The 27,427-nt window shown below is 34.2% G+C and overlaps 1 protein-coding gene across 2 annotated transcripts in view; it reads right to left on the reverse strand.

Annotated features, from left to right (window-relative positions):
* Positions 1 to 551: 551 nt before the first annotated feature.
* The window catches only part of COPS2 (COP9 signalosome subunit 2), a 29,050-nt gene continuing 2,174 nt past the window's right edge, over positions 552 to 27,427 (reverse strand). The window contains exons 2-13 of one of the 2 annotated variants that reach the window (XM_046009470.1): positions 17,907 to 18,020; positions 17,145 to 17,222; positions 13,422 to 13,547; positions 11,044 to 11,154; positions 10,839 to 10,916; positions 9,201 to 9,375; positions 8,280 to 8,458; positions 8,117 to 8,169; positions 5,268 to 5,365; positions 3,849 to 3,931; positions 3,297 to 3,355; positions 552 to 2,654 (exon numbers count right to left, since the gene is read on the reverse strand). In XM_046009470.1, the coding sequence (XP_045865426.1) occupies positions 2,510 to 2,654; positions 3,297 to 3,355; positions 3,849 to 3,931; positions 5,268 to 5,365; positions 8,117 to 8,169; positions 8,280 to 8,458; positions 9,201 to 9,375; positions 10,839 to 10,916; positions 11,044 to 11,154; positions 13,422 to 13,547; positions 17,145 to 17,222; positions 17,907 to 18,020 (1,299 nt within the window). In that variant the 3' untranslated portion in view covers positions 552 to 2,509. The remainder of the gene's footprint in view (positions 2,655 to 3,296; positions 3,356 to 3,848; positions 3,932 to 5,267; positions 5,366 to 8,116; positions 8,170 to 8,279; positions 8,459 to 9,200; positions 9,376 to 10,838; positions 10,917 to 11,043; positions 11,155 to 13,421; positions 13,548 to 17,144; positions 17,223 to 17,906; positions 18,021 to 27,427) is intronic. The other variant, XM_046009471.1, reaches the window with a different exon arrangement.

Raw genomic sequence — 27,427 nt, forward strand, 5'->3', positions numbered from 1 at the left:
AGAAGGAAAGATTTAATCAGTAATTCAAAATGCTAAGAATTTGCCAATTAACTTTTTACTTCCCTTAAATTTAGTTATATTTTGAAATGCAATCTCAAAAAAAACATTTCAACTCTGTAAGATGCACAGGAACACAGAACATGTTTAATGGGAAAAAGTAAAAATATCTTTAAGTTAATCAGACTGTTAAGATGTATCAAAAACCTATGTCCTAAAATAAATGTGGCAAATAACTTTAAAAAAAGAACTTATGTTTAGAAAATATTTAAACAAAGCCTATATGATACATACAATTACATTAAAGATTATATAACTTTGGATATTGTTATATGCTTAGCTCAGTTTCTCAAAGAGTAAGTGCATGCTTTCCCTCTAGAAACTGGAAGATGCACTATTGCCATGGGGCAAAGAAATCACAGGGGAATTGGACATTATAAAGGTTGGAATGTAAAGGTTAAATCACATCCTTCAAATCCTTTAAATTCTAATTCCATCAACTCTGAGTTAAGCAGGGCCTTTCCCCACAGTTATGACATGCATACATATTTGAATACAGGCACAGAAACTTGTCATTTTTATTTGGGTAACAAAGGGTCTCCAAATTATATTGAAAAATAAGTCCTAATTATTATCACTCCTGTAAAAAAAAATTTAGCACATTTTCCACAAATGATTTATGTAAAAGAGAAGAAAATACACATAATTTTATAATATCTTAAACTTTTTTATTCCCTACCAGAGACATCTTGTCTTCCGTTTTCTTTCAGTTTTCTACAATTTCCAAGTTGCATCTGTATTTAATACTGCTTTAATCTGCTAAAGACATTAACTGATTGCTTTCCTAAATCTAAGGATTATATAGTTTTAGTATAAATATATACCACATATTTTCGTAAAATTTTGACAAAACCGAATAAGCATGCCTTGTTTTAAGTCCATGCTCCTTCCACTGTTTATAAAATCTGATTTAATGATCAAAAATTCTTGGTTGTCATTCTTCAGTTACAACAGTCTTCCTTCTGAACTGCCACTCACTTCTTTTTACATAATGACAAGCAATAGAAAAACCAAAAATTATCTTAATCTTAGTTCTTCCTTTTGACACTATAAAATAATGTGATTTTTTTTTTTTTTAAATGAAACAAATACATCCAAAACTCAATACATTCAAATGAGCTATGCCTCCTTTTAGGTGGTCACCTTGGTAGGCCATAGGTTCATTATCCTAACTATGCTACCACTGCTCAAAATACCTTTCAAACTCTTTTGGGATTGCCTTCAAAGCTAGCTGCATCCTTTCTAATATTACCTCAAAGATAGATTAATTTTTGGAAACTGTCCAAAGTCATTTGGTGCCAAGTGATGGTAACCATAAAAAAAAATCAAGCCTGATAATACTTTTTGTTTTCTTAATGTGAGTCATAAACTTAATAGTGTGTATGACTTAAATTAGCTCTGAATGCAATTCTAAAAGAGCAAAACCCAAGAGGTTTTGAGCAATGGTAGATTGCTGGAATTAGGAAATAATTTTCCAGCATGATCACTATACAGGGTAACATTCATTTAGCTGTCTATGTTCTGGCATATTTGTTTAAAGTGAACATTCTGAGAGTTAGAATTTATTTTTAAAAAGGAATATCATTCTTAGAAAAAAAAAAGAATTTTATTCCTTTAAAGCATCACTGTCAAAGTAAATACTATGCAAGTGTTTTGTTAGAAACTAGTTCTCCTTACTTTATCAATAAAGACTACTTCAAAAACCCTGAAAGCAAATAACCAACTTACTTGCTCCCAGGCTTTTTAAAATCATTAACTGAAGATAAAATAATTTGAAATTTCTAAGGTACTAAAAAACAAAACAAAAACCCCAAATGTAATAAAAACACATCAAGAACCAAACTACAATTTCTGAGCTGCACTGTTTATTTTGCTGCTTGAAACCTAAGTGACAGTATGCCACTATAATTATGGGGTTTCATCTAAACCTTTACTACACTGCAGGTACAGAAATATACGGACACATTTTTGGAGAATTGACATTTTGCAAAATGCAGCAAACATTTTAATTTATACATGAGAAAAGGAAGTGTTCAAAAGGGTATGCATTTCAAGTTATTGCAGGTTATTTGTGAGAGAATTTCTGCAGGTAAAACATGTTTAAATTTAACCAACAGTAACATGTCAGTGTATTTAAAATCATGACAAAAATCTTCTCGCTCTGGTCATGTTGCCCATGACAAATTACTATGATGTTGTATGTTTAGGGCAAGACGTCAATACAGCATAAATCCCATGGCATTTTGGTTTTCTTCTGGAGATTAAAGCTGTTTTTTCTTGGGATAAATGCAGCAGCAAAACACAAACCAGTTGATCAAAAAAAGCACTTCTGCCATAACTCCAATAATTTTCAGGACACATCAACCGACAGTAGTTTTGCCATTCCCAGTTCTTTTAAGGATTACATCTCTGCACTGTTGCATTAAGTACGTCTGTGAAAGCTTGTTCTCTGTTAAGCCAGTTTACTGACTACAGCCTGGTTGAGAGAATTTAGTTGGTTGGTCCATTTATCTAGTGCAGTATATCGGGCACCACCCCTCTTCTGATGATCCAATTCAAGGAGTTGGTTGACTTGATCAATTCTGCCATGAATAGTGCTGGAAATAAATAAAAGACATGTCCACAAACCATTTTCACTGACTCTAATTTTTAGACTAATGTTTCATAAAATATATACAATGTCAATAAATGCAAAAGAAGAAACTACTGCCTCTACTAAGGGACTCAATTCAGGATTACTTATTTCATTCACTGCCTTACTAAAACTCTACACAGAAACTGGATTTCAGCCACTTTTTATCAATTTCACTAAAAGAATCAGTAGGCAGAGACTTACCTGATTAATCAAGAGCAAATGTAAGCTTGTGAAGCTTTGAAAACCATACTGCTTTTAAGAAACATGTAATTTCAGAACTATTACATACCATACCTTATACTTTAAAAACAGAAAACCACCCCCCTCCACTATTCATTAAATAATTCTCTAGCTGGATATGGGACACACAAAGAATGAGAAATCTTTCTGAAAACCATTTACAACTTTTTCAGAGATCAAGGGCTTAATACGCTCGCTCATCCATAAAAAGCCACCATGCATACATATATATCTCTTTTAATAGAAAATTATAGCCAGAGGGTGCTTTTTGTGAAAAATCAAGAATTCCACTGCTACCTCTACTCCCAGTATTCAAATGTTATGGTCCTAAACATTTTGTGATAAGAAACAGCCAAGTACTTACTTATCCAATATGCACTGCACCAGCAAGCTCTCCACATCAGCTACATCTATGTTTAACTCCTAAGACAAAAGACTTATTATAATTCTAGTAATTAACTTCTTTAAATACTTTATGATAAGGAATAATTATTCTGATTTTAAATTCATTCCCACCACCTAAAAGAAATTTAGTATAAAGAAATTTAAGACAAATTTCATTATCACCTCAAAATATTTCTGAGAACACAGGTCTGACAAAATTTAACTTTGTAATCTTTAAAGTATATTCTTACTACAATTTTATTGTGGTTGGGTTAACACTACATCAATTATATATTTTACCCACTACTCTGTCTTCTACAATGTTCTTTGAGGCTGAAGGAATCTTTAAAAAGAAATGTAATGATTCCTTATTTCTCTTTACTGTTAATTTATTCCAAGAAAACACAGAATAATTTACGTTAAAAGGAAAGCCCTAAGCTATGCTGTATTTTGCAAATGTAGTATCAAATGTACCAAAAATAATTTTAAATACATTTATAACTACAAATTTAAGATCCATGAATATAAGTACCTTAGAAATAAAAGGAATATGTATTCTTGTGTAAGGCTTAATTAATTTTATGAGCACTTGTGTTCTGATGTTTCGCAAAAGCTCTGAAAGACAAAAATGAAAATAAATTTAATAGTTTGTACATCTGCATGAAACATTATGTACTTCTAAATCACATTAATTAATTATATCAATTATTTTCTCAAAGTCTTTCTGCCTGGCAAGGACATAATGCATTTGGGTTTTTTTTTTGGTTTAAGCAAGCTTTATGCCCAACATGGGGCTCGAACTCCTCACCTCAAGATCAAAAGTAACATGCTCTACTGACTGAGCCAATCATGTGCCCCAGACATAAGGTATTTGGAGCTAAAAATATTTGGGTCCAACAGATGCACAGTAAGATTAGAGGCTGACTTTCCCATAATTTTTCTTGTTCCCACCTCCCTGATTTTGCTTATGTTGTGATGCTACCTAAAATATCCTTTTTGCCTTTTCAATAAGACTCCACACTGCTCATCTCTCCTTTATAGTTAAGATCTTTCAGGAAGCTCTGATTCATGCCAGTCAAGTCCCTTATTTTATGTTCTCTCAAAATCTAGAGTATTATATTTTATACAATGATCGTGCAATTTTCTCCCATTTCTTCACAGACAAGTGCCTTAAAAAAAAAAAAAAAAGAACAACAAGAAACTAGACTGGAGTTCATGCACAAGGCTTCTAAAATTTTCTATATCCACCAAGTATAGTACCACTCTAGCTTCATACAAGAACTTTTAAAAATGTCTGCTAAATGAAAGAGAAAGGAAGGTGGTGAAAAAAGAACATTACTTCTAAAGTATTCTTCGGATTTTCCTGATGCATGTGGAATTTAAGTATTTGAATGAGTTGTTTGAAATGGTCATTTAAAAACCCTCAAAGAGCTCCATAACAGGTGGGAACACTGGAGATACAAAAGAGGCCCCAGAACAAGGAATGATTTTTGTTTTTGTTAATCCAACAGAACTTATTAAAAAATCTCATACACTTACTGGTACATTAGCCACCCTTCAAAGTAATGCATCTCTGCAACATCTATAGCAGACTATTTTAAAAGTTTTTGTTACTTGTCCAAAATCCTAAAAATGAACTTTGAACCTAAGTATTAGTAATAAGCACGCAACAATATCTAAATTAGAATAAAAAGAACAGACAGCCACCTTAAATGAATTGCACATCATATAAGAATTTGATTGTTAATAAATAGCAGGAAACTGGTAGATGATTTCTTTAAAACAGCTTTATAACTTTAAATAATAGCCTATTCCATGACCACATTAGGAACATTTCTATACTCAGCAATACACAGAGGAAAACTGGTTTAATTCCATGCCGCTCCCTTAAGAAACACTGATTGACAGTGGCAAAGAAGGTAATTGAATTCAGTTAGCAGAAAGAATATACCTTCAATGTGTTCCCTAATGAAAGGATCATCCATGATGTTGCTGTGATTTGTTTTTAGAATCTTTTCAAATTCAGTGATGTCATTATTCTGATAGGCACTAAAAGGAAAAGTACAAATCTTGTCAAACACGAAGAAGTCATGTATTAACTCAAATAATCCAAAAGCCCAATTTTTTTGCAATAATCTAAATTACGTTATAGTTTTTATATGCAATAATCTACATTAGCTTGTTATAGAAATCAGAGTTATATACACACATTCTTCTGCAAACAAAATTAATTTCTTTTTTAATGTTTTTGGTTTTATAAAGATTAAATTTCTTTTGGGGGTCAAATATTATATTTATATATATTCATTAAAATCTCAAAATCTTGACACCGTTAAAAACTCACAAATTTAAAAACTGTTTAATGCTTGATACTTTCAAGCTAAATTGTGCATTTATCACTAATCCCTAAGAAATTAGGTTTCATACATACTACTGTATGGAGGAGTTTGGCCTTGTCTTTGAAATAAGATATTACATTCTCTCTGAAGATTATCCAGAAATGCAGCTTCCTAATTTTTATCTTCTAGAAAGCTACCAGCAATTGCCAGAACTCTGCAAAGGGAACATTTGATTCTAAATTTTCTCTAGCCTTAAAAATCCTACTGAGTTATATAGCAGAAATATCAGTGGCAGGTAGCTAGTGCCAAATGGGACACACGCACAAAGAAGAATGTGATGGACACTGCTGCAGAAGGCCAAAGGCTGATTTATGTTCAAAATTCTCTGAGGTGTCTAGTATCTGCTCCTAAAATAACTCTGTAGGACACTATGGGGATTGCTAAAGGTGCTGAGAAGGAAGAAGCCAACCTTCTGGATATGGCACCACTGTCTGCTTTATATGTAAGACATATCATCAGCCATTCTGCACGCCCTCTGCTGTGCTTCCATCTGTTGGGTCGCAATGTAACTTCATGTTAGGGGCAGGTGATTCAAGTGCTTCAACAGGAATTATTTTCCTCTAGTCTGCTGGCAACTGACTAGGAAGATAAAATTAGGAAGCATTACTTTTTCACCTACCCCAAATACATTATTGCAAAATATACTATAGGAGGATATATTCAAGTAGTGAAACACTTGCACATGTGTATATTTTAACCAAGAAACATTCTTCCACTATTTAAGTGACTTCAAAAAATATATACAAAATGTGAGACAACACAAGGCACTTGCTTGGGTCGAAATTTACCATTAAAATAAACTGAGTTCCAATACAGAGGTTTCAGTAGAGTAAATTGTATGATATAGCAAATACGTAAGTATAGCTATTACCACTTAAATTTCTGATAAAATCAGCCCTTTAGTCCATTTTAATGTATTTAACCAATTTAGATAGAATATTAATGTTTAGTGCAAAACTCTCCCTCAATTTTTAAGTTTAGTTGTTGCTCAACAATTAACTTCACAAACATTTTTCTAAAGTACTACGAAGTGAATCTCTAACCAAATCATCTTTTAGTTAATGTGGCCAAATGCTGAGGAGTAAGAAATCTCCTTTCATAACTAGAATCTATTTAATTCAACAAATTGAGGATAAAGGAATAAACAATAAAAGAAAATGGTATTTTTTTTTTAAAAGTAGGCTCCACGCCCAGCATGGAACCCAACATGAGGCTTGAATTCAACCCTGAGATCAAGACCTGAGCCGTTATCAAGAATTGGACCTTTAACCACTGAACCACCTAGGTGCCCCAAAGAAATTGATTTTTTAATGTTGCAACTCAGAGTTCTTTTCTCCTATCTATTCCTAGTCCCCTTAAAATAAAATCATTATTTTTTACAGCTAAAATTAAAATTTCCTTAAACAAATCAACCTAGTAATTTGCAAAAACCTATAGCCAGATAAAAACAAAGTAAATGAAGACATTTTACATAGGAACTCAAACAATATCATGTAATAAGCTATTTGCTCCAAGTATATAAAATTTATATATGGGTGACTCATAATTTATAGTCTAACAGTACTTTTAAATCATAAAAGACTATTAAAAGAATGTTTTATCACTTCCAGTATCCACATACATATGCAAAAACCCCACCCTACTCTATGTCCTTAATATTCTTCCTGCTTTGGAAGACTTGGCAGCACAATTTAAAACAAAAGACTTGAAAAAACCTATGCTCCATTTATTCCCAGCCCAGAGGAAAATTTTTCTTGCTCACTGATTTCTTTTGCAAAAGTAGATCTTCTTTTCTAGGCTTTTCACTTTATTTTCTGTACCTTATTTAATATTAATTGATCACAGCAGGTTTTTCAGCTGCTAACCATCATACCACAGAAGTCATCAATAAATCCTTGGGTTTTTTACCAGTATGACCCCTCTGCTCCTCACCTCAGAAAACTATCTGAGGTAAACATTTTTTAAATGATTTTTTAAATCTTGTTAATTGAGAAAATATGTGAATAAAGACATTGTCTTATTGAAAATTTTTGATTTGTGTGGACCAATTCATAATTTCATATTGGATTAAGAGAGGGAGAAACAGCAAACTCTGTGAAATTGTTTTAAGATATCTACAATCAGTCTTCTACTGAAAAACAGTGCACACACAAACATGTAGATATTTTAAAAAGCAGCCAATACTATACTAAATATATCAATACTATATAAAATCTTGGAACTAACAGAAACAGAATAAATGACTTAAAAAAATAAAAATTTTAAAATTTGAAATAATTCAAACCAAAATACAAAAGAGTAAATTTGGTGTATTAACTGACTTCTCAAAATTTCTCTCCCTCTTTCCCCTCTACTTCATTGCTTTAAGGAAATTTACCTTAACCGAAATATAAAATCTTACCTTACTAAATTCGTCATTGCTAGGATTTCTGGGTCATTTTTGTATGGTTTGGCCTAAGGAAAAAAAAAAGAAAAATTAACTATGCTGTATGTACAAAGAAAGAGTAACATTTATTTCCAGAAAAGACAGGTGACAGAAATGAACAATTAGAACAAACACATACCTCCTGTGAGTCAAATGGATTTATTCCCGATTTCATTAGCATATTTGCTAACACCAAATATTTTAAGCAAGTGGTTCGTCTTGGACTTCCTGATTCATCATAATTCTTGAAGGCTTCAAAAAAATCAGTGTGTGCCTTTTCAAATTCACCTTCTCTCAAGTGCATTTTACCACCACATTCTATAAGAATAAAAATGGGATAAAAGGGCATTTGCAGTTCTACAGTATGACTGAGCACTTTATAAAAATCAAATGAAAACTATGATAGTGGCTTTCCAGTCTTTTAATTCCATAGACTGAATTGTATTAGTCCCAAGGTACTCACTTTAATTTTTTTTTTTTTTTTGTAGGTGGGGGTGGGGATAGAAAGGGAGAGAAAATCTCAAGCAGGCTCCACTCTCAGCATGGAGCCGGATGTAGGGCTTGATCTCACAACCCTGTGATCATGTGATCATGACCTGAGTCGAAATCAAGAGTCAGATGCTTAATCAATTAAGTCACACAGGTGCCGCAGTACTCACTTTAATTCCAAAAAGCAAGTCCTTCATTATAAACATCAAACAAGCATTTGCAAATCTTTACACTTAGTTGATGCAGAAAATAATTTTATGTATATCACTACAATTCAAGAACAGAATTTTTTTCCCCATCTCTCCCAACCACCCCCAAGTCTTGAGAATAGAACATCTGATGGTAAATTTTCTACTGAAGTAGTTCACTGATATAACCTTTTACAAGACAAAAAATTCAATTTCTAATTCTAATTTCTTTCCAAGACTAGACTACATCATTTCACTGATTTTACTATTTTGCCATTTATTTTCACTAAAACAGAAAAAGCCTTCGGAGTCATTCAGTCATATCCAGTGACAACCTGGTATCTTCCTGTGACAGTGCCCACCCTTCTCCAAACGAAACTTGCCTCTGATGACTCCCATGATCAGTGGATGAGGGATGGCGGACTTGATGTGAAGTGACTGCTCATAGAGAGCTTTAAGTTTTTTGTTATTCTTCTGTGCTGTGTACATTTGAATTTCCAAAGCGTATATTTCTAATAACTGTGTACCTTTTTTCAGGTCATCCTCTCCATCATCAGTCTAAGGAAGCAAATGATGAACTTTAGTTAAAATAGAACTCAGTCAACCTAGTAATTTTTATTAGAGTTAGCCTGAGATCCTTATGTTTATAATACTAATTCTGAGCGAACACACACTACAAATTTTAGTTAAGATCTAGAACATTAAGAACATTAAGAACTTTTAACAGCCAAAAAGGAATGCACACGTCCTTTGTATTTTCTAGTCATTCAATAAGGAAAAAGTGACCAGAAGTATTTTTTAATGTATAAAATGTTATAATGTTTGTTTCTACCTAAGAGATTCTTTATGGTCTTCCCCAAATCTTCACAACCACTTTATATCCACTGATTTGATCAAAATGCACTTCCAAGAGCCTTCCTAATGCCAGGCACTAGGTCTAACATGGCGAAATACACAGTTAAATAAGCTAATGTTCCTGGCCCCCAAAAGTTCACAATCTAGAAGATTAATCTGTAAACAGATAAATTACAGTAATGATTCTATTTGAAGTGCCCAGAAGAATGGAAGAGAAAGTGACTAATTCTGCTGATGGATGTCAAAGGAGTAACAAAGGTGGTAACATTTTGTTCAACTTTGAAAAATAATCCAAAAGCTCACAAAATACAAGTCATGAAAAATAGCATATAGGTAACAGGCAGATAATCATAAACATCAAGCTCTTACACAAAGCCAAAGTTTATTATTTATTTGTTCTTCCAAAAGAATTCTATGTAGTCATCAAATGAAAATACATGCAGGTGATTAGAACACTTTCCTGATCAACTTTTTTCTCATTCAAAGAAATAACATATACAATTGAAATAGTACATAGCATAGGAAGAGGTTTAAAAACATTTAAAACAGTATTTCCACATAAATATTAAACTAAAATGAAATAACTTATTGATCAAGACAAAAAGGAAACACAAAATTATAACCGCAGCTAAAAAGTTATAGAGGTGCACTGTCCGCATCACGTGGCCATTCAAATTTAAATTAAGTAAAATTAAAAACTCAAACACATTTCAACTGCCTGATGACATGTAGCTGGTGCTATCATAGTAGTGCAGACACAGAATATTTCCAGTTTCTAGCATCATATGAAGTCCTGATGGACAGTACTGTTACAGAAGATTCATATACTATGAACTAGATATGAAATATCTTTATTACACATCTCTAATGTTCTTTCCGATTTTCACATGGTCTACAACTAAATATGAAAGACTTATTCCTAATAAGTATTAATGACTAGCCTATTTGTTTATGGATACCTGTGCCTTACTCCACAAAAATAATAATTAAACAGGAAGAAATGTAATACTCAGAAAAAATTAGCTTCTTGGTGTCTTTTTTGCCGAATTTTATTTTGGGGATGAATCCTGAACAAAAACATCCCTAAGTAAAAGTTTCAAATATAATTTTTTTCTTATGCTTTTTTTATTATGAAAAAATACTAAGAAAAAATAAGAGAATGCTACCTGGCAAGACTGATGTAATTGACGTAAAATTTTTTGAAGTTTTCCATATTCTTCTCGTTCTAAATATAATTTCCCAAGCTGTAAAAGAACATACTTATTAAAATCAAAAGATTTCAACAGGAAAAGGCATGAATTTTTAGGACAGTTTATTAAGGATGCCCTCCCATTCTTCAAAAAAAAAAAAAAAGGTAATTGTAATTGTTACCTTTGTGTTTGTCTTAAACCACAGTCTATCATTCTTAGCATCTTTCAAAGCTTCCAGTGTTGTTTCATAGAATTCCTGCAGTAAATCCATCTGACATAAAAAATCAGAATTCTATAATTGTAAACAGCAAATTTGTACCTGTTAATAAAGTTAATTTGAACAAACTAAAAGTGCATCTTTGAACTTTAATACACATAAGATACCCTGTTTCTGAATGTCTGTGTCAGTCTATAATTTAACAAAACCTTAGCAAAACAGACCAAGTTTACAAAAGTGCCAAGATCTGTTTTTATGTGAGTTTTTAGAAAGTAAAACCCAGAAAGAACCCAATGCTCTAACAGTATGATTTGTCCTTCCCAATCTAATAACTCTTTCTATATTGATGGAAATGAACGACATACACTTTGAACTAGTTGTGCTGTTATTAACAGTGTGTATCTTATTCACTCAACTCTCATTTGGTACCTATATGGCAAACACTAGGTAATCAGCTAAAGAAACAAAGAATAAGCTTCCCTCAAAAATTCTTCTACAAATGTAATCAATCAAGTAATCAAACTACACAGCTCTTAAGTTACTGGTAAACTGTGGAGTTATGGAGAGGGTAAAGTCCAGCACAATTTTAGCTGTGTCTAAACACCATCAATTCACCAATCTAAGTGTGACATTTTTTCATGGAAATCATTCTATTTTGCATTGTGATAAGCTCCCTTATCTACCTTCATCCCCCCACACTGGGCTCTGCCTTTGTTTGAATACCTGATTCTCTCAGTCTCTATTTAGCAGAATCAAGAACTAAGAGGGCCATAACAACAGGAAAGTTTAATACTTTCAGAAACAGCTGCCTATCTATTCATGACTGCTGATGGCATACTGAATGAGTACCACCCACCTGATATCTATTCTTACTTTCAAAGACAAACACCGTACTTATAAGAGCGCAAAGCAAAACACAATCTTGGAAGTTTGAAATTAATATGCCCCCACCAATATCTGGAATAACATTTATAAATAGTGTACCAAAAATGTTTTGATGACATTTGTTTGTAAAGCTCAGAATATACTTCCCCACATAAGAAAAGCCCCCCAATATGTACAACTCTATAGTGCCATTACTTACTAATGTTTTAACAAAACATACACAGTTGACCCTTGAATAACATGTTTGAACTGTGGGGTCCACTTATACATGGATTTTTTCTTGTAAGTACCGTACAGTACTATAAATGTATTTTCTCCATAACATTTTCTTTTCTCTAGTTTATTATAAGAATACAGTAAACACATTACATACAAAATATGTTAATCAATTGTTTATGTTATAGGTAAAGCTTCTGGTCAACAGCAGGCTATTAGTAGTTAAGTTTTTGAGGAGTCAGTAGTTATACTACAGATTTTCAACTGCAAGGCAGGGGGGGCAAAGGGGAAGCGCTACCACTAACCCCCATGTTGTTCAAGGGTCAGTTTTAAGTTTATTTTTTTCTCTATTTCTTTATTCTTTATTTCTCTATTCTTTATTTTTTCTCTATTTCCTATACATATATTTTAGATAGAAAGAGTAAAAGTAATAAACTACAGTAGAAAATACAGAATGAGATTCTGAGATGAACATTGTTTATAATGAACATGAAAAGTATTAAACATTTCAAGAAATCCTAAATGATATGGAGAATAAATGACAGAGAGTACTTCTTATGCTAAAATATCAGTATTTAAGAAAGTTATGTTGCTTAAGAGTACGAACAGCAATCCAATTAAAAATTATCTTGGCAATACAGTAAAATCATTGCTTTTCTTAACAACCAAAATCTAGAATAACAAAAGCACTATCCTTCCCAAGCTTCGTTGTAGTTTCTTCATCATAAGCCCTTTCTTTTATCATCCAACAACCACCCATTCTTTGTAAAAGCATTTATTAAACACCTACTGAATAATGTCAATTACTAATATGAGTACAGGGTCTCCTCTCAAGAAATCAAATCTACACTAATCTAACTGAAGTGATGATGGAGTTTATTGGAACGAACAATGATAGTAACTATATGGGAGTTTAAACCTGTAAAAGTTGTGTGCAGATTATGTACCTCAAGATAGTTTTTGAAGAGACTTAGCTAGTTATTGCCTTTTAATACTGTATGATTAGTACTATAATTAAGAAAATAGTATTTATTATTTTTAAAGCACATTAATGCCCGGTGTAACTGTTTAACTAGAAATCTCTAGACCTAATTAAGAAAGAAAAAAAAAAAAAAAAAAAAAAAAGAAAGAAAGGGAACAAAGTCTTTAGTATAAATAACTACAGACAGCTGGATGGGTTTGTTATAATGTATAAGTAATAACACATTGGTAAATACCAAGAGGAAAAACCAGAATCTAACCTGTTTAGAAGTGGAGATATAATCAAGAATAGAATTAATGGATTTTTCAGAATAATTTCTTGTGACTGCACTCCGAATATAGGTCAATAGTTGCTTATATCTATTCATCATTTCTGGAAAGTTTGTCTGTCAGGGAAGAAAAATGCATTATTAGATATGTATTTAGGTGCTGAACAGCTACATGATTAAGACTATAGCACATACTACTACATAACTGAAAAACAAAGTTTTATGATAAAGTATGCATGTCAGAAACACCATAAACATTTTCGCTTAAATTTGGAATTTCTAGATTACTGACACATGAACCAAATTTACGAAGTTACCCTATGAAAAAGTACAATTTATAGATTTTCAAAATTTCAGATGTTGTTCTCATTGCACAACAAATATTTACTGAAATCCTAAGAACTACTGAAATATTCACAGACTAGAAAGTATAAATGAATCCAATTTTTCAAATGCCTTGGGTACCAACTATGCAGATATCACCTATATCCTCTCCTGAAGATTTACTCCTCAATGAGAAAGCTCTCTAATAATGATATGTTTCTTTTCTCCCTATATTATTGGTTGGCTCAGTGATAAAATGTGAAGTTGAAGGAATCTTTTCAAGCCCAGGTACTCATCCCACTATCAAGAAAAGTCCTCCCACCCAAGGCTCTACTCAATGGTAGATGTAGCTAATGTTGTTATTCCTTGCAGGACTATTTGTACTACTGCACTCTCCAGGAAACATGAGAGATCTGAGAAATGAAGAACTACCAAATTTTCAAAACTTAAGTATTTTGGTGGATGGTCTATCCTCCCTCAAAGTATATCACGTAAGTCAATTTATGAGTCTAACCTGATAACCTATATCCACACACAGTCCCCACAATCTCCAACTGCTATTAGTCCTTCTTTTTATTGGGTTCTACTCTGCTTTTAATCAGGGAGGTGGAGCACTGGTAGATACAGTGTTTTTCTTGACTAATAGAGCATGTGTGTTTATGAACCTGAGAAGACTCCCTGAAATCTAAGCAAGAACTGAGTTACAAAAAAGAAAACAATAGTTGGGATAGGTGGGGAAAAATGGACAGAGCAATGGGAAAAGCCTGAGCAATATATATCAAACTACCTTATTTCCAAGTATGCCAGTACCATTTAAGGGCAGATAATAGGTAATGTCCTATCAATGAACTGTTAAAACCCAAGTTACAGAACATTTTTTATGGCAAAAGGCAAATCAGAAATGGGACTGTCCGAACTTTGAGATTGTGTCTGGATACTGAAATAGGATTTTAGCAAAAAGTTAGTTTTGAATTCATTTTCTTATGCTCTAGTAATTTTAAAGCTCATTTTTCAATAATTCCGTTACTGTATTTAAGATTAAGGGAAGATTAGGTAAATTACAGTGGTGAACACAGAGCAGTTGATAACAAACCCTTTCAACTTTTTATTGCTCAAAAGCTTCACATAGCAACATGGGTCCTATTCTGAATCCAACTAGAAAATGAGGGATAGAAGCTGAAACTACTATTCACAGAAGCTGTTTGAGCAAATAAAAACACAGTGAAGGAAGGTAGGCAAGGTAACACTAACTACAAATAATCCTTTCCCTACTTACTTCCCATCTTGGCTCAAGGTAAAATGGTAAAATCAAGTCTTATGGGTAGCATATATTTAAATGGGCTCAAAAACTAAACCACTGTTAGTAATGTTAAGACAGCAGTTTTCTAGAGTTTTGGTACTATTTCAAATCATAAAATCTTAAGACTTGAAGCCCAATGTTCAAGTCAAGACTAAAATTGTTTAGTCAAAGTCCCTGTCCCTTGAGATACCTGATGCTTCTCCCACGTCCTTCTAAGCTATTAATTTAAATATGGTAGGTGTTTAATATTTTCACAAATAATTAATGGAAAGAAAGCACAAAGGCTTTCTTTGTGCAACGGAGAGATACTTTTTGAGAATATCAGAGTAGAACTAGAAAGGGTGAATTCAAGACAGACATTCTCCCTTTAACTATATAGAAATGCAGTATGAAATATACTTATTAATGTCCAACATTTTTTGAATAGTCTTGATATTTTGGGGGGAATAATGAGCTAAAATATGGATAGTTTCTATAAATGTCATGGAAGGATCCTCCTTTTGAAGGCAGGTGAGGATGCCAAAGAGTATGTCAAGAACAGGATGAAAATTAGTGCAAGTTAACTAGACAAAGGTAACAGTCAAGTCAATTCAGGGAGTTCAAATTCAAATATATGAGATGGAGAGGTTAATAGGGAGAGAGAGGAAACATATGAGAAATATATAGACAAGAGGAAAAAAAAGTGGTAATAGATTGCCACCTATCCTTCCATTTGCCATAGAAGCAAGTGCTTACCTCTGCTATCCAAGCTCCACTTTATCTTTTTCTCAAAAATTCCCCTATCCTTAGTGATTTTAAAGTTCTGTCTGTCCCTACTCCTCTTATCTTACCATTTATTCCCCCCCCCACCTTTACCCCGCACTCTTGATGACTAGCAATTCTATGAGAGTACTATGTCATGACAATGCCAACAAGACATTTGAGCACCTACTGAATGCCAGCCACTATTACAGGTGACAGGAATGTGAATAGGGAATAAATTCCAACTCTCATGGAGCTTACAACCTATGAGAATGAGGGCAGCAGAAAGGCAATAAGTAAATGGATCAAGGGGTGATACAGTCAAAAGAAAAAAAAAAACAGCAGAGTAAGATGAATATCAGTGATGATGGGAAGGATGTGATTTTATATAAGGTAGTCAGAGGAAGGCCGTCTTGATATATGGTGACCCTGAACAGAGATCTGATCAAATGAGGAAAAGAGCCACATGGCTATTCGAGGGGAGAATTTGGGGCAGAGGAAACAGCAAATACAAGTGTTTACAAGTAGTAGCATGCTTAGGATGACATGAGGACAGCAAGGAGCCCAGTGAAGGAGAGAATAGAAAACAGTATCAAAAAGGAGGCAAAGGGTAAGCAGACATAGGGCCTCCTAGGCCATGGTAAGGATTTGAATTTTATTAAGGAGAGTAGGAACCATTAGAAGATTCAGAGCAAAGGAATGATATAATCTGACTTAACATTTTAAAAAGATCACTCTAAAAACAAAACCAAAAGGATCACTCTGCTGCTTGTGGAGAACAGACTGTTAATAAGGCCAGGATAGAAGGAAGGATACCAGTTAAGAAGCTACTGAAACAATCCAGGTAAGAGATGAATTTTGGCCAGGACAGACTAATAGACATAAAAATGGTTAAGTAGCATTCATATACTAGGTGTATTTTAAAGATATTTAAAGACACCTGAATTTACCAATAGATTATTTGAGGAGAGAGAGACAAAGAGAGGAGTCAAGAATGATGCTAGTTTGGGTACTTATCATTGAAGTGGAACTCCCTATAATACAAAGTAGAATTTTTAAACTCCAAAATAAACACAATAACTTGTGGAAAAATCTGTTAACAGTGCAGCCAGATACTATCTATGTATCTATAGGAAAAGTTCTCTTAAAACAGAAAAGTTTGACTCCTGTGCCCAATTTTTTTTACTTAGTATTACTGTAGTCACAAATGAAAAGTAGGCTTAAGTACAGAAATATTATCACCAGAATTATCTTAAAGAAGTAGACAGAATGGCATTTTGTTGCCATGAGGTTTTTACCAACAGAATTTATTTTATTATTAGTTTAATTCCCCTCAAAACAAATCTTACCAACTTGAAGTTAATCTTAATCATTTGCTTCAGTGCTTTAAATCCCCATTCTCCTTTTTCACCTTCAAGTTCCAAAACCTAAAAAAAAGAAGACATTTTTCATCTAACTTAATGCTAATGTTATTTTCTAGTTGACAACAATGTCTGTTTTGAATTAATTTTACATCAAATGTATGACAAACACTTCCCCCAAAATTCCACCATTTCTCAATGCCATTTTTAAAAGGCTTTAAAAAAGAAACATGTCTTAAAATGCTTAAGTATAAGTGAGCTTATTTTTAAGTTTCTTCATCAAAATATTAAATAAGAACTACTGCTCAATTATTTTACAATCCCAGAAATCCTTTTTCTCCCTCTGAATAATCCATTGGTAAGAACAACCCAAAAGTTTATCAGCCATTGAGAAATCACATTATTTAATAGTGGAACCACACCTGTGTGATCTGTCCTCCAAAAAAGGAACAAAATTGTAGTATTATCCTACAGGTATTATCCCAGTAGGTATTATCCTATTGATCATAATGGTGGTTTCCTTCTGCCAGAACCATTCTAGCTTTCCAGGACAATGGCTCTGCTTTATAGATAGCTTGATTAGAAAAAACAATGGTATACCCCTTTTAAAGTATCTCCCTGCATTGCAAAATGCAAACTTATTTACAGGATTAACACTTAGTACCCAAAACACATTTCTGAGATAAAATTCTGAGACATCATTTGAAAAAATAAACTTTAAGAAACAATCAATCAGAAAAAAATATGAACCTTTTGAAAACTGCTTAATGCTGCTTTTGGGTCATCTTCTTTTAGCGCTTTGGAATTATAGTACTGATTTTCCAAATCCACATTTGGCTCAGAGTTACTATCTTCAGAGTATTCCTGTGTGTTAGAAAGAGACAATAAAATGAAAAAGAATTCAACACATTGCCCTGTAAAAAGTGAGTACTGTTAAGACAGAGAAACCATACATTTACACAAAACAACTTTACACACATAGGTAAAATGCCACTAATACTTAATCATTATTTAAAAAACAAATGAAAGAACCAAAATCAAGTGGGGAGAACAGAATAATTTCTTTCTTTCAGATCAAAACTACAATTTCCATAGAATTAACAAAAAAGCAAAATGTACAAAATACTGGTTAGTGACCCCCAATTTTGCAGTGGTTAATTTTCCGGTGGTCAGAGAACTCAAGAAAAATCACCATAAATGTTAATTACTACATAAAAGCTAATTATTCATCTTAAGTTCTGTAATTTAAATTTCTCTACTCCTTAAGTCTATATTTCATTGTTCTAATATGGCCTGACTACCTAGGATGGTAATCTATATGTGGCAGAGCAATTTATTGCTAAATACAATGATATGTTAATAAGAATAGTTGTTTTATGTGCACTCCACATTACCCAACAGCTATTATTATATTAATGTACTTTAACTAGCTTCATAACAAATCAAATTAAGAGCAACCGAATTTAAACAATTTTATTTGACTTTTACCACATAAATTCAGTTCTTTGTACTGAAACAATAAGAAAAAAATTGGAATAAAGCTACTATTTTGTGAAGCAGTATAAACAAGAATTTAAAATAGTTTAAAACAGTTCAAAAGATAGTCAACTTAATGATGAGGATTATAAAACATAAATAGCTTGGTAGAATCAGACACAAAATTATTTCCATCAGCTACAAATCATTACAAAAGGCAAAATGTCAAATTAAGAACGGTACCTGGAAGTAAACACAAAAAGACAAGAAGAGTATTACAGAGTTATTTCTAAATCCAAATACTTAATAATTTTTTTAGAGATATTCATGAAAAATCTTAATTTCACAAAGGCCAAAGAATGAAAAAAAGCATAGTTGAGTACAGTGCTACAGAGCTCAAAAATACATAAATACAAGATGAGTTTTTTCTTTGACAGCAGATGGAGGAGGATGTTTGATGTTAGTATAAAACCAGTTTTATCTGACCACAGAGGCTTTGTAATGTGCACCCTCTAGAGGACAATTATTTCCCTGTGTAAGGACATGAAGCACGGATGCAATCTTCTGGATTTGATTGGGAATTCTGTTTAACATGAAAATCCTTTGTAATACTTCTCTTTGGGATGAAATCAAATTGTGGGTAATGAATAAATCTGATAATCAATCATTCACTTCTTGACCCTGTAAGCTAGGTTTGACTATAACTGATCAAACCAGAAAAGCAATTAATAAAGACTTAATAAACAAGCTAACGTATCAAATAATGCTGTGAGAGTGAAGGCTTCTGAGCTAGGTTCTGTAAGATAAATGGGGTTTTTTTTGCCTGCTAGAGGAAATAGGAGAGGGGAAAGAAAACGGTAGATACAAAACAGCATCATGGGAGGTGACTAAAGAACTAAAAGCAGTCACATTGTTGGAACATAAAAAGTCCTTACTGATTCTAACTTCAACATAAGTCTCAAATTCATGCACTTTCCTCCTTCTCCTTTGCTACCACCCTAGTCTACCAAGCCACTTTCATCTCTCCATAGACTTTCTGTTATCATTTTTTAAAAGATTTTATTTATTTATTTCACAGACAGAGATCACAAGTAGGCAGAGGCAGGCAGAGAGAGGAGGAAGCAGGCTCTCTGCTGAGCAGAGAGACCGATGGGGGGTGGCGGGTGCTCAATCCCAGGACCCTGGGATTATGACCTGAGCTGAAGGCAGAGGCTTTAACCCACTGAGCCACCCAGGCGCCCTGTTTTAAAGGAAAAAAATTATATGCATAGGGATGAAGAAGTGGAATGTGTAACATTTTTTGCATAACTGCAATTCAATTCTTAAACAGTATTGCCAAAATGTCTAAGTACATAAGAACTGGTGTTCCTGACTGGCATTCTTATAATTAGGCAGTCCCTTGTTATGATCTGTAACAGCGTACTCAGAGGGTTTGAAACCAGCCTCTGTGACATGACTACTCTGTCATATGCAGTTCAATGAATCAGTACAAGCTGTGTACTACAGAAAACTCATCTTTGCTATTAGACAGATATTTTGAGAAATCTTTAGAATAATTCTGTTGTTTAGATATCTACTGTTAGATATCTATTTAGATACTAAGTGATAAGATCTTCAGCATATACCAGCAATTAATGTTGCTCATGCATATGCAAATTAAATCTTTCCATCAAGCTATTCATGGTCAGGGACAGATACGCAAATGAAACAGCAATGCTCTAACACAATAAAGACACATATTAGGTACACCAGCAGCTCAAAGAAAGGAGTGAATTACGTCAAAAAATGGGCAGAAGACATGAACAGACACTTCTCCAAAGAAGACACACAAATGGTTAACAGACCCATGAAAAAATGTTCATCATCATTAGCCATCAGGGAGATTCAAATAAAAAACACACTGAGATACCATCTTACACCAGTTAGAATGGCCAAAATTAACAAATAACAAGTGTTGGAGAGGATGTGGAGAAAGGGGAACGCTCTTACACTCCTAGTGGGAATGCAAGTTGGTGCAGCCACTTTGGAAAACAGTGTGGAGATTTCTTAAGAAATTAAAAATAGAGGTACCCTATGATCCTGCAATTGCACTACTGGGTATTTACCCCAAAGACACAGATGTAGTGAAAAGAAGGGCCACCCGTACCTCAATGTTCACAGCAGTGATGGCCACAGTTGCCAAACTGTGGAAAGAACCAAGATGCTCTTCAACGGATGAATGGATAAAGAAGATATGGCTCATATATACAATGGAATATTATGCCTCTATCAGAAAGGATGAATACCCAACTTCTGTATCAACATGGGCAGGACCAAAGAGAGTCAATTATCATATGGTTTCACTTACTTGTGGAACACAAGGAATAACACAGAGGACACTACTGGGAGATGGAGAGGAGAAGTGAGTTGGGGGAAATCAGAGGGGAAGACAAACCACGAGACACTGTGGACCCTGAGAAATAAACTGAGGGTTTTGGAGGGAAGGCAGGTGGGGGGTGGGTGAGCTCGGTGGTGGGTATTGTGGAGGGCACGTATTGCACGGGGCTCTGGGTGTCGTACATAAACAATGAATGCTGGAATACTGAAAAGAAATAAAATTAAATTAAAAAAAAAAGAGAGTGGGGGCGCCTGGGTGGCTCAGTGGATTAAGCCGCTGCCTTCGGCTCAGGTCATGATCTCAGGGTCCTGGGATCGAGCCCCGCATCGAGCTCTCTGCTCTGCAGGGAGCCTGCTTCCTCCTCTCTCTCTGCCTGCCTCTCTGCCTACTTGTGACCTCTCTCTGTCAAATAAATAAATAAAATCTTAAAAAAAAAAAAAAAAAGAGAGTGAATTAGAAGGAAAAGTTACCTGAAGCAGGTCTAAAAATATGAATAGGAGTTGCCTGGGGATTAGGAAAGGCATTTGAAACAAAGCAGTTAAGGTGCAAAGGCATGGAAGCTTGAAATGGTACCACATAATTCAAAGACGCATGGATAGTCAGATTGGGCTGAAGCACAGGATGTGTACAAAGAACTAGTGAGAGAGAAACTATCAGACAGAGGAACACCACAACAGAAGTCTAGCAGGGAGCTTAGATAAAGTGGAGCCACTAAATAATTTTACAGGGAAATAATCAGATTGTGTTTTAGGAAGAGTCCTCTGGTAGCAACGAAATAGCCTGCTGGATAATCTTACGACTGTCTGGCTAAAAGATGATGGAAGTTTGATTCCAAGTAGTAGAATAGGGAGAAAAGGAAGGATATAGAGTAAGTACAGAATATGTCAAGAGATGTTTGGGATGTAAAATAAAAAGGACCCACAACATGGGCATGGGATAAAGGGAAATAAAAGTTATCTCTAATGACTGGGGTGCCTGGGTGGCTCAGCTGTTTTGAGTGACCAGCTCTCGGTTTCAGCTTAGGTCATGAGCCTTGCCTTGGCTCTGCACTCAGCACCGAATCTGCTTGAGATTCTTTCTGTCCCTTTGCCTCTGTTCCTCCCTGTGCTCATGCTCCCTTTCCCTCTCTCAAATAAATAAATAAATAAAATCTTAAAGTTATCTCTAATGACTATTGATGACTTGGATATACACAGTGCTGTTAATCAGAATAGAGACTATATAAAAAGTATTAAATATTGTTGAACTCAATTCCCTCATGTCAGATGAGAAGGATAGAATTATAATTTGTAAAAGTTTAAAGAAAATGCTTTTAAAAAGAGAAACTGGTATTTCAATATATTAAGCATGTTTTCAAAAAAACAAAAAAATTAAGCAATATATGAAAAGAAGGCATATGAAAATTGTTAAAAGGATTAAAAGCCTACCTGTTTTTAAGTTCCACCTATTTATATAATAACTCATGTCTTAATCTCCCCAAAGCAATCTGTGATCCATGCACACACCCAAATCTATTCTTCCTTTCCCACATGTACCACACAATTCAAAATCTCTATATTGGCATTAACTGTCCTCTCTGCTAGGAATTCTAAATTACCTCCCCTCTTTACAAACTTCCCACTTTTCTCCTATGATGCTTCCCAGCCCTAACAGTCCTGGAAGATGTACTCAAGGCTTACCTTGTGGTTCTTCCTCCAATTCTACTTAGCAAAAGAAATTTTCTCCTTAGTCATGCTTTTACAGGACATGCATCTCTCTAATATGGAGCCTTGTTGAGTGTTTTGTTCCCACCTCCCCTCACCTTACTACTATGAGCTCCTCAAAAAGCAGGAAGTTTCTCTTCCTTATTTTGGCATCCCCAGAGTCTCTTATAACACAAACTACTCAATAAATGTTTGTTTACCTGAAATGAAAAGTAGATGAATGTTCCAAAATAACATTTAAGAACAGAACAGCCAGGGGCAATAATGACTCTATGTTGGAATGCACCTACTGCTAAAGGTCAGTTTCATAGCTCTACTTATTCCTGTGTCCCTTGTCAAAAGAGGTCTTTGAAATGTGCTCTAGAACAAAAGACCCACCATTAATAATGCTTTCCAAGCCTTGATCACATCTTGACAGCTGTACTAGATGTTGGGCACAGAGAGGCAAAGGGCAAGGTCTCATTATCTTTAAGGACTAGATATAAGACAACTCCTAAGTAGTCACTTGTGGTTTAGCCATTCATAAAGTTGTCCTAAGTTTTTAAAATTTCACTTAAGTTAATGGGTCCTAATTCATCTACAGGGTAAATCAGAAGATTCTTTAATTTGTCCTAAACTTTCAGTCTTCAAATTAAATCTTCCAAAGAGAGAAATCATAAATGTCATTAGACCTGGGATATACTTTTGACTCTCCCACTAATCTGTCTTATAAATTTGAGTGAAACACTCAGACATGATGCTTTAGTTTCTCTCTTATCAAATGTGGTGGGTTGAACCTTAGGAACTTTCTAATTCCCACTGAAATTCAAGTGTTTGAGATATAACATACAAGTACAAATTCATGCTGCTAGATATTCACAGTTCACAGATTTCAGTTATGGGTAAAAAGTCTTAAATTTATCTTACTCTCAGCATGTTAAGAGCTGTCTCCTGTTACTTATCATTTTAGTTATACTTGTTTTAACCTCTCCAATTTCATTATACAGAGTATACCTATGAGGTGTAGGACTTTTTGGAAATACATCGAAACATATTCCAAACCAACACTTATCACTGAAGTAGTAATTTCAAGAGGCAGTAAAGTTATTCCACTGACACAGATTATTAAGCAACGTTTCTGAAATTCTGAAGAAAAACTTCACTAGATGTTTCTAATCTAAGAGTATCACCCAGTTTGATGGCCCAACTTGTTTATCAAACATGACTTAGAATATGGTTTTCCACATCTACAAAAAAAGATAAAACCTATCACTTTAGTTAAAAAAAAAAGCTGCACATTGTTTAACAGCAAAAGGAAACAGGACAAATGCTTATCAAGAGAGAACTGGTTATATAAAGTATGGCACACCCATACAGTCAATGCAGCTGTAAAAAGAAAGAAGTGAGCTTTTTGCATACTTACATGGAATAATCTCTAAGGCACATTAAAAAACAAAGCATAGAACAATATGTATAATAGGCTATATCTGGTTTAAAAACATGTATTTGTTTATGTATGGGAGGAATGGGAACTGGACAAATGGGGAACGAGAATGGAAAGAAAACTTTTTATATTTTGTTTGAACTACGTGCACGTATCACCTATTTTAAAAAGCTACACGCTTCAGGTTCTTCGAAGAACTCTAAAAATTTTGAGCTATGACAAAATCATTATTTGGTCTCTCATGATCAAAGTAGTATTTCTGTTCATCATTTATACCCTAGAACCTGCCCCTTCTCACCTTAGCAATAAAATACAGGTTCACTGAGAAATAAACAAACTTTTATTTCCACCCAATTAAACTATAATACAGATTACATATTTATAGTGTATATGTGTTCACTGTGTGCATAGCATTGGTGATCAACCCTTATTCTCCCATGTGAGGGTTTTCAATTACAGTGCCCTACCCACAGAGGAGGGCAAGCGATACCATCTCCTTCTCCACAGCTGTTCACAGAGGAGGGTAAGCGATTCCATCTCCCTCTCTACAGCTGTTCACAGAACGCCACACAGACCTTAGCTGGGTCAATAAAAGTCCTTCCTAGGGCTTTGCTGTTAGAGCTAGCAAAGACCCTTTTGCCTTTGAGGTTATAATACTAGGAAGATGCTGCATTACATCTTGTGATGTAATGTGAAGGCAATTATGCCGTTACAGCGAGGAAAGCAGACCAGGAAGAAAGAAAGAGAAAAATAGCCACCACCATCATCTGAGCCATGAATCCAGCCATATTGATACTTCCTGGTGATGTCTGTCAACACATGCTCTTCTTAGTTTAAGCTAGTTTAACAATATTCTTGTCTCTTATGCCCAAGAGTCCTGACCAGTACAAGTTATCAAAGTTTTTCTTATCACTGAATATTATTCAGAGCATGGTTTGAAATGCTGATATAGCATTCCATCACATGGATATACCATAATTTATGTGGCATTACCTTATTAGTACTAAAAGGATGAGTATTTTCCTATTATGGATAATCTGGAGTTGTTTCCAATTTATTTATTTATTTTAAAAAGATTTTCATTTATTTATTTGACAGACAGAGATCACAAGTAGGCAGAGAGGCAGGCACAGAGAGAGGAAGGGAAGCAGGCTTCCAGCTGAGCAGAGAGCCCATTGTGGGGCTGGCCCAGGACCCTGGGATCATGACCTGAGGTGAAAGCAGAGGATTTAAACCACTGAGCCACTCAGGCGCCCCTCCAATTATTTATGATTAAACATGTTAAGTTTCTTTTAAAAGCCTCAGCTATAGAATCAAATTTCATCTTCATGAAGAGTACATGCAGAATTCCAAATGTTTGTGCAGCATAGAAAACAATGGCTCAGACCATAAGCAGTATACTGCTTGAAAATCTATGAAGGTCCCCAACATTCTGTCAAATAGTTAAGTTACTGGCACAGCAGTCTCAGAGGGGAATAACCTATAACTCCCAAACTCCTTATAGACACAATGAATGACAAGTGACATCCCTCATACTAAATATACAAATTCCTAGAGCTGTTTTTTTTTTTTTGCCCTTGTCCTATATCACCACTTCTTTTCAAAGGAGATCATATATTCTATTTGTAGTAATTCAAAAGTATTTTTTAAAAAACAGAAGTGTTATATTTTCATTTGTTAAACTATGTTCTAAGATTCTTTATAACACCAGAAAGTAAGTTCAAGCCATTATTTGCTAAATGGTTAAAATGGTGACAAATGAGATTCTATAAGATATCCTATGGCTACGACTCATTTTTCTCCCCAAAAAATGCAGATAAAAAAGAAGCAAATGTTTAGAGCATTAAAACAGCAACATATTAAGACCAGAAAACCCCAATGCTAGTAAATATTCATTCACTAATCACAACTGTGAGGATGGCTAGGGGAATATGAGGCTCACAGCTTTAATATATTTACCCTAGCAGAATTAGTCTATCTTTTTGACAAACTTTTTCCATTTAAATGCAAATATACACTGCCCTACCTTACCACAGGATCTACTAAAGAATAATACTTGGAGTGAAGTCAATCTGTCTTAAGTCCTTTCTAAAAAAGATTATTAGAAGTCCTAAGCAAAAGCAAAACAAAAAAACAAAACAAGCAAAAAAAAAAAAAAAAAGAACTACTAAGGAATTTCATGCTAGAATGGTTGGACCGTAGAATTACAATACGGTTAACATATCAATAGCCTTACTAACTTAATGAATGGTAGTATAGTTATTACTTAGTATTATCAGACTAGCAAATATTCAAGACATTTACCAGTACCATCTCCTACTTCTCCATTTACTGATATATAAATTCCTATGCTTAGAAAATGCCTGCTTTTGGGGCACCTGGGTAACTCAGTCAGTTGGGTAGCCGACTCTTCATCTCGGCTCAGGTCTGGATCTCAGAGTTCTAAGTTCAAGTCCCACCTGGGGCTCCATGCTAGGCCTGAAGCCTACTTAAAAAGAAAAGGGGAAAAAAAAAAAAAAAAACACCTGCTTTTGCTTCTAATAAAAAAATAAGATAGGTCTTAGAAATAAGAGCTCAAGCAAATTAGATTTCTTTCACATTTGTTTCTTCTTTTTTAAACCAAGTTGGTTCTCTTTTCTTCCAGATCTTGGGGTATACACCATTAATTACTTTCTTATACAAAAACAGTATAGTTTTAGAAACAGTTTTACTTTTCCTGGTGGTATCCTAAATACCTACTTCCACTAGATTGGGCAAGTACAAAAAATGATTTAGGGTATTAAAATCTGCCAAAAGACAACCCAAAAAAAGATATGCTGAATATATCTGCGGTCAGAAATACTCAGAGCTTTAGTTAATATATATTTTTTAAAGATTTTATTTATTTATTTGTCAGAGAGACAGCACAAGCAGGCAGAGTGGCAGGCAAAGGCAGAGGGAGAAGCAGGCTCCCCGCGGAGCAAGAAGCCCGATTCAGGACTCAATTCCAGGACTCTGGGATCATGACCCGAGCCAAAGGCGGATGCTTAACCCACACGTGCCAGCTTTAGTTAGTATTTTGGCTAAAATGAAATCGCGAATTTTCCAACAAACAATATTTTTTTTTAATAAAAAAGAAATTTCCCTAAGCCAGCAAGTCAATTCTTTTGACACTTTAAATCCCAAGAAACAAGTCTCAAGTAACTACGAAGAAACACCCAACTTCTCTCTTGACAACATGTAAGCACGAAATGGCAACCGGCCCTCCTAATCTTTTTTTTTTTTTTTTTTTTTTTAGATCTTACTTTTATGT

This window comes from Meles meles, chromosome 6 (genome assembly GCF_922984935.1).
Source record: "Meles meles chromosome 6, mMelMel3.1 paternal haplotype, whole genome shotgun sequence".
NCBI classification, from domain to species: Eukaryota; Metazoa; Chordata; class Mammalia; order Carnivora; family Mustelidae; genus Meles; species Meles meles.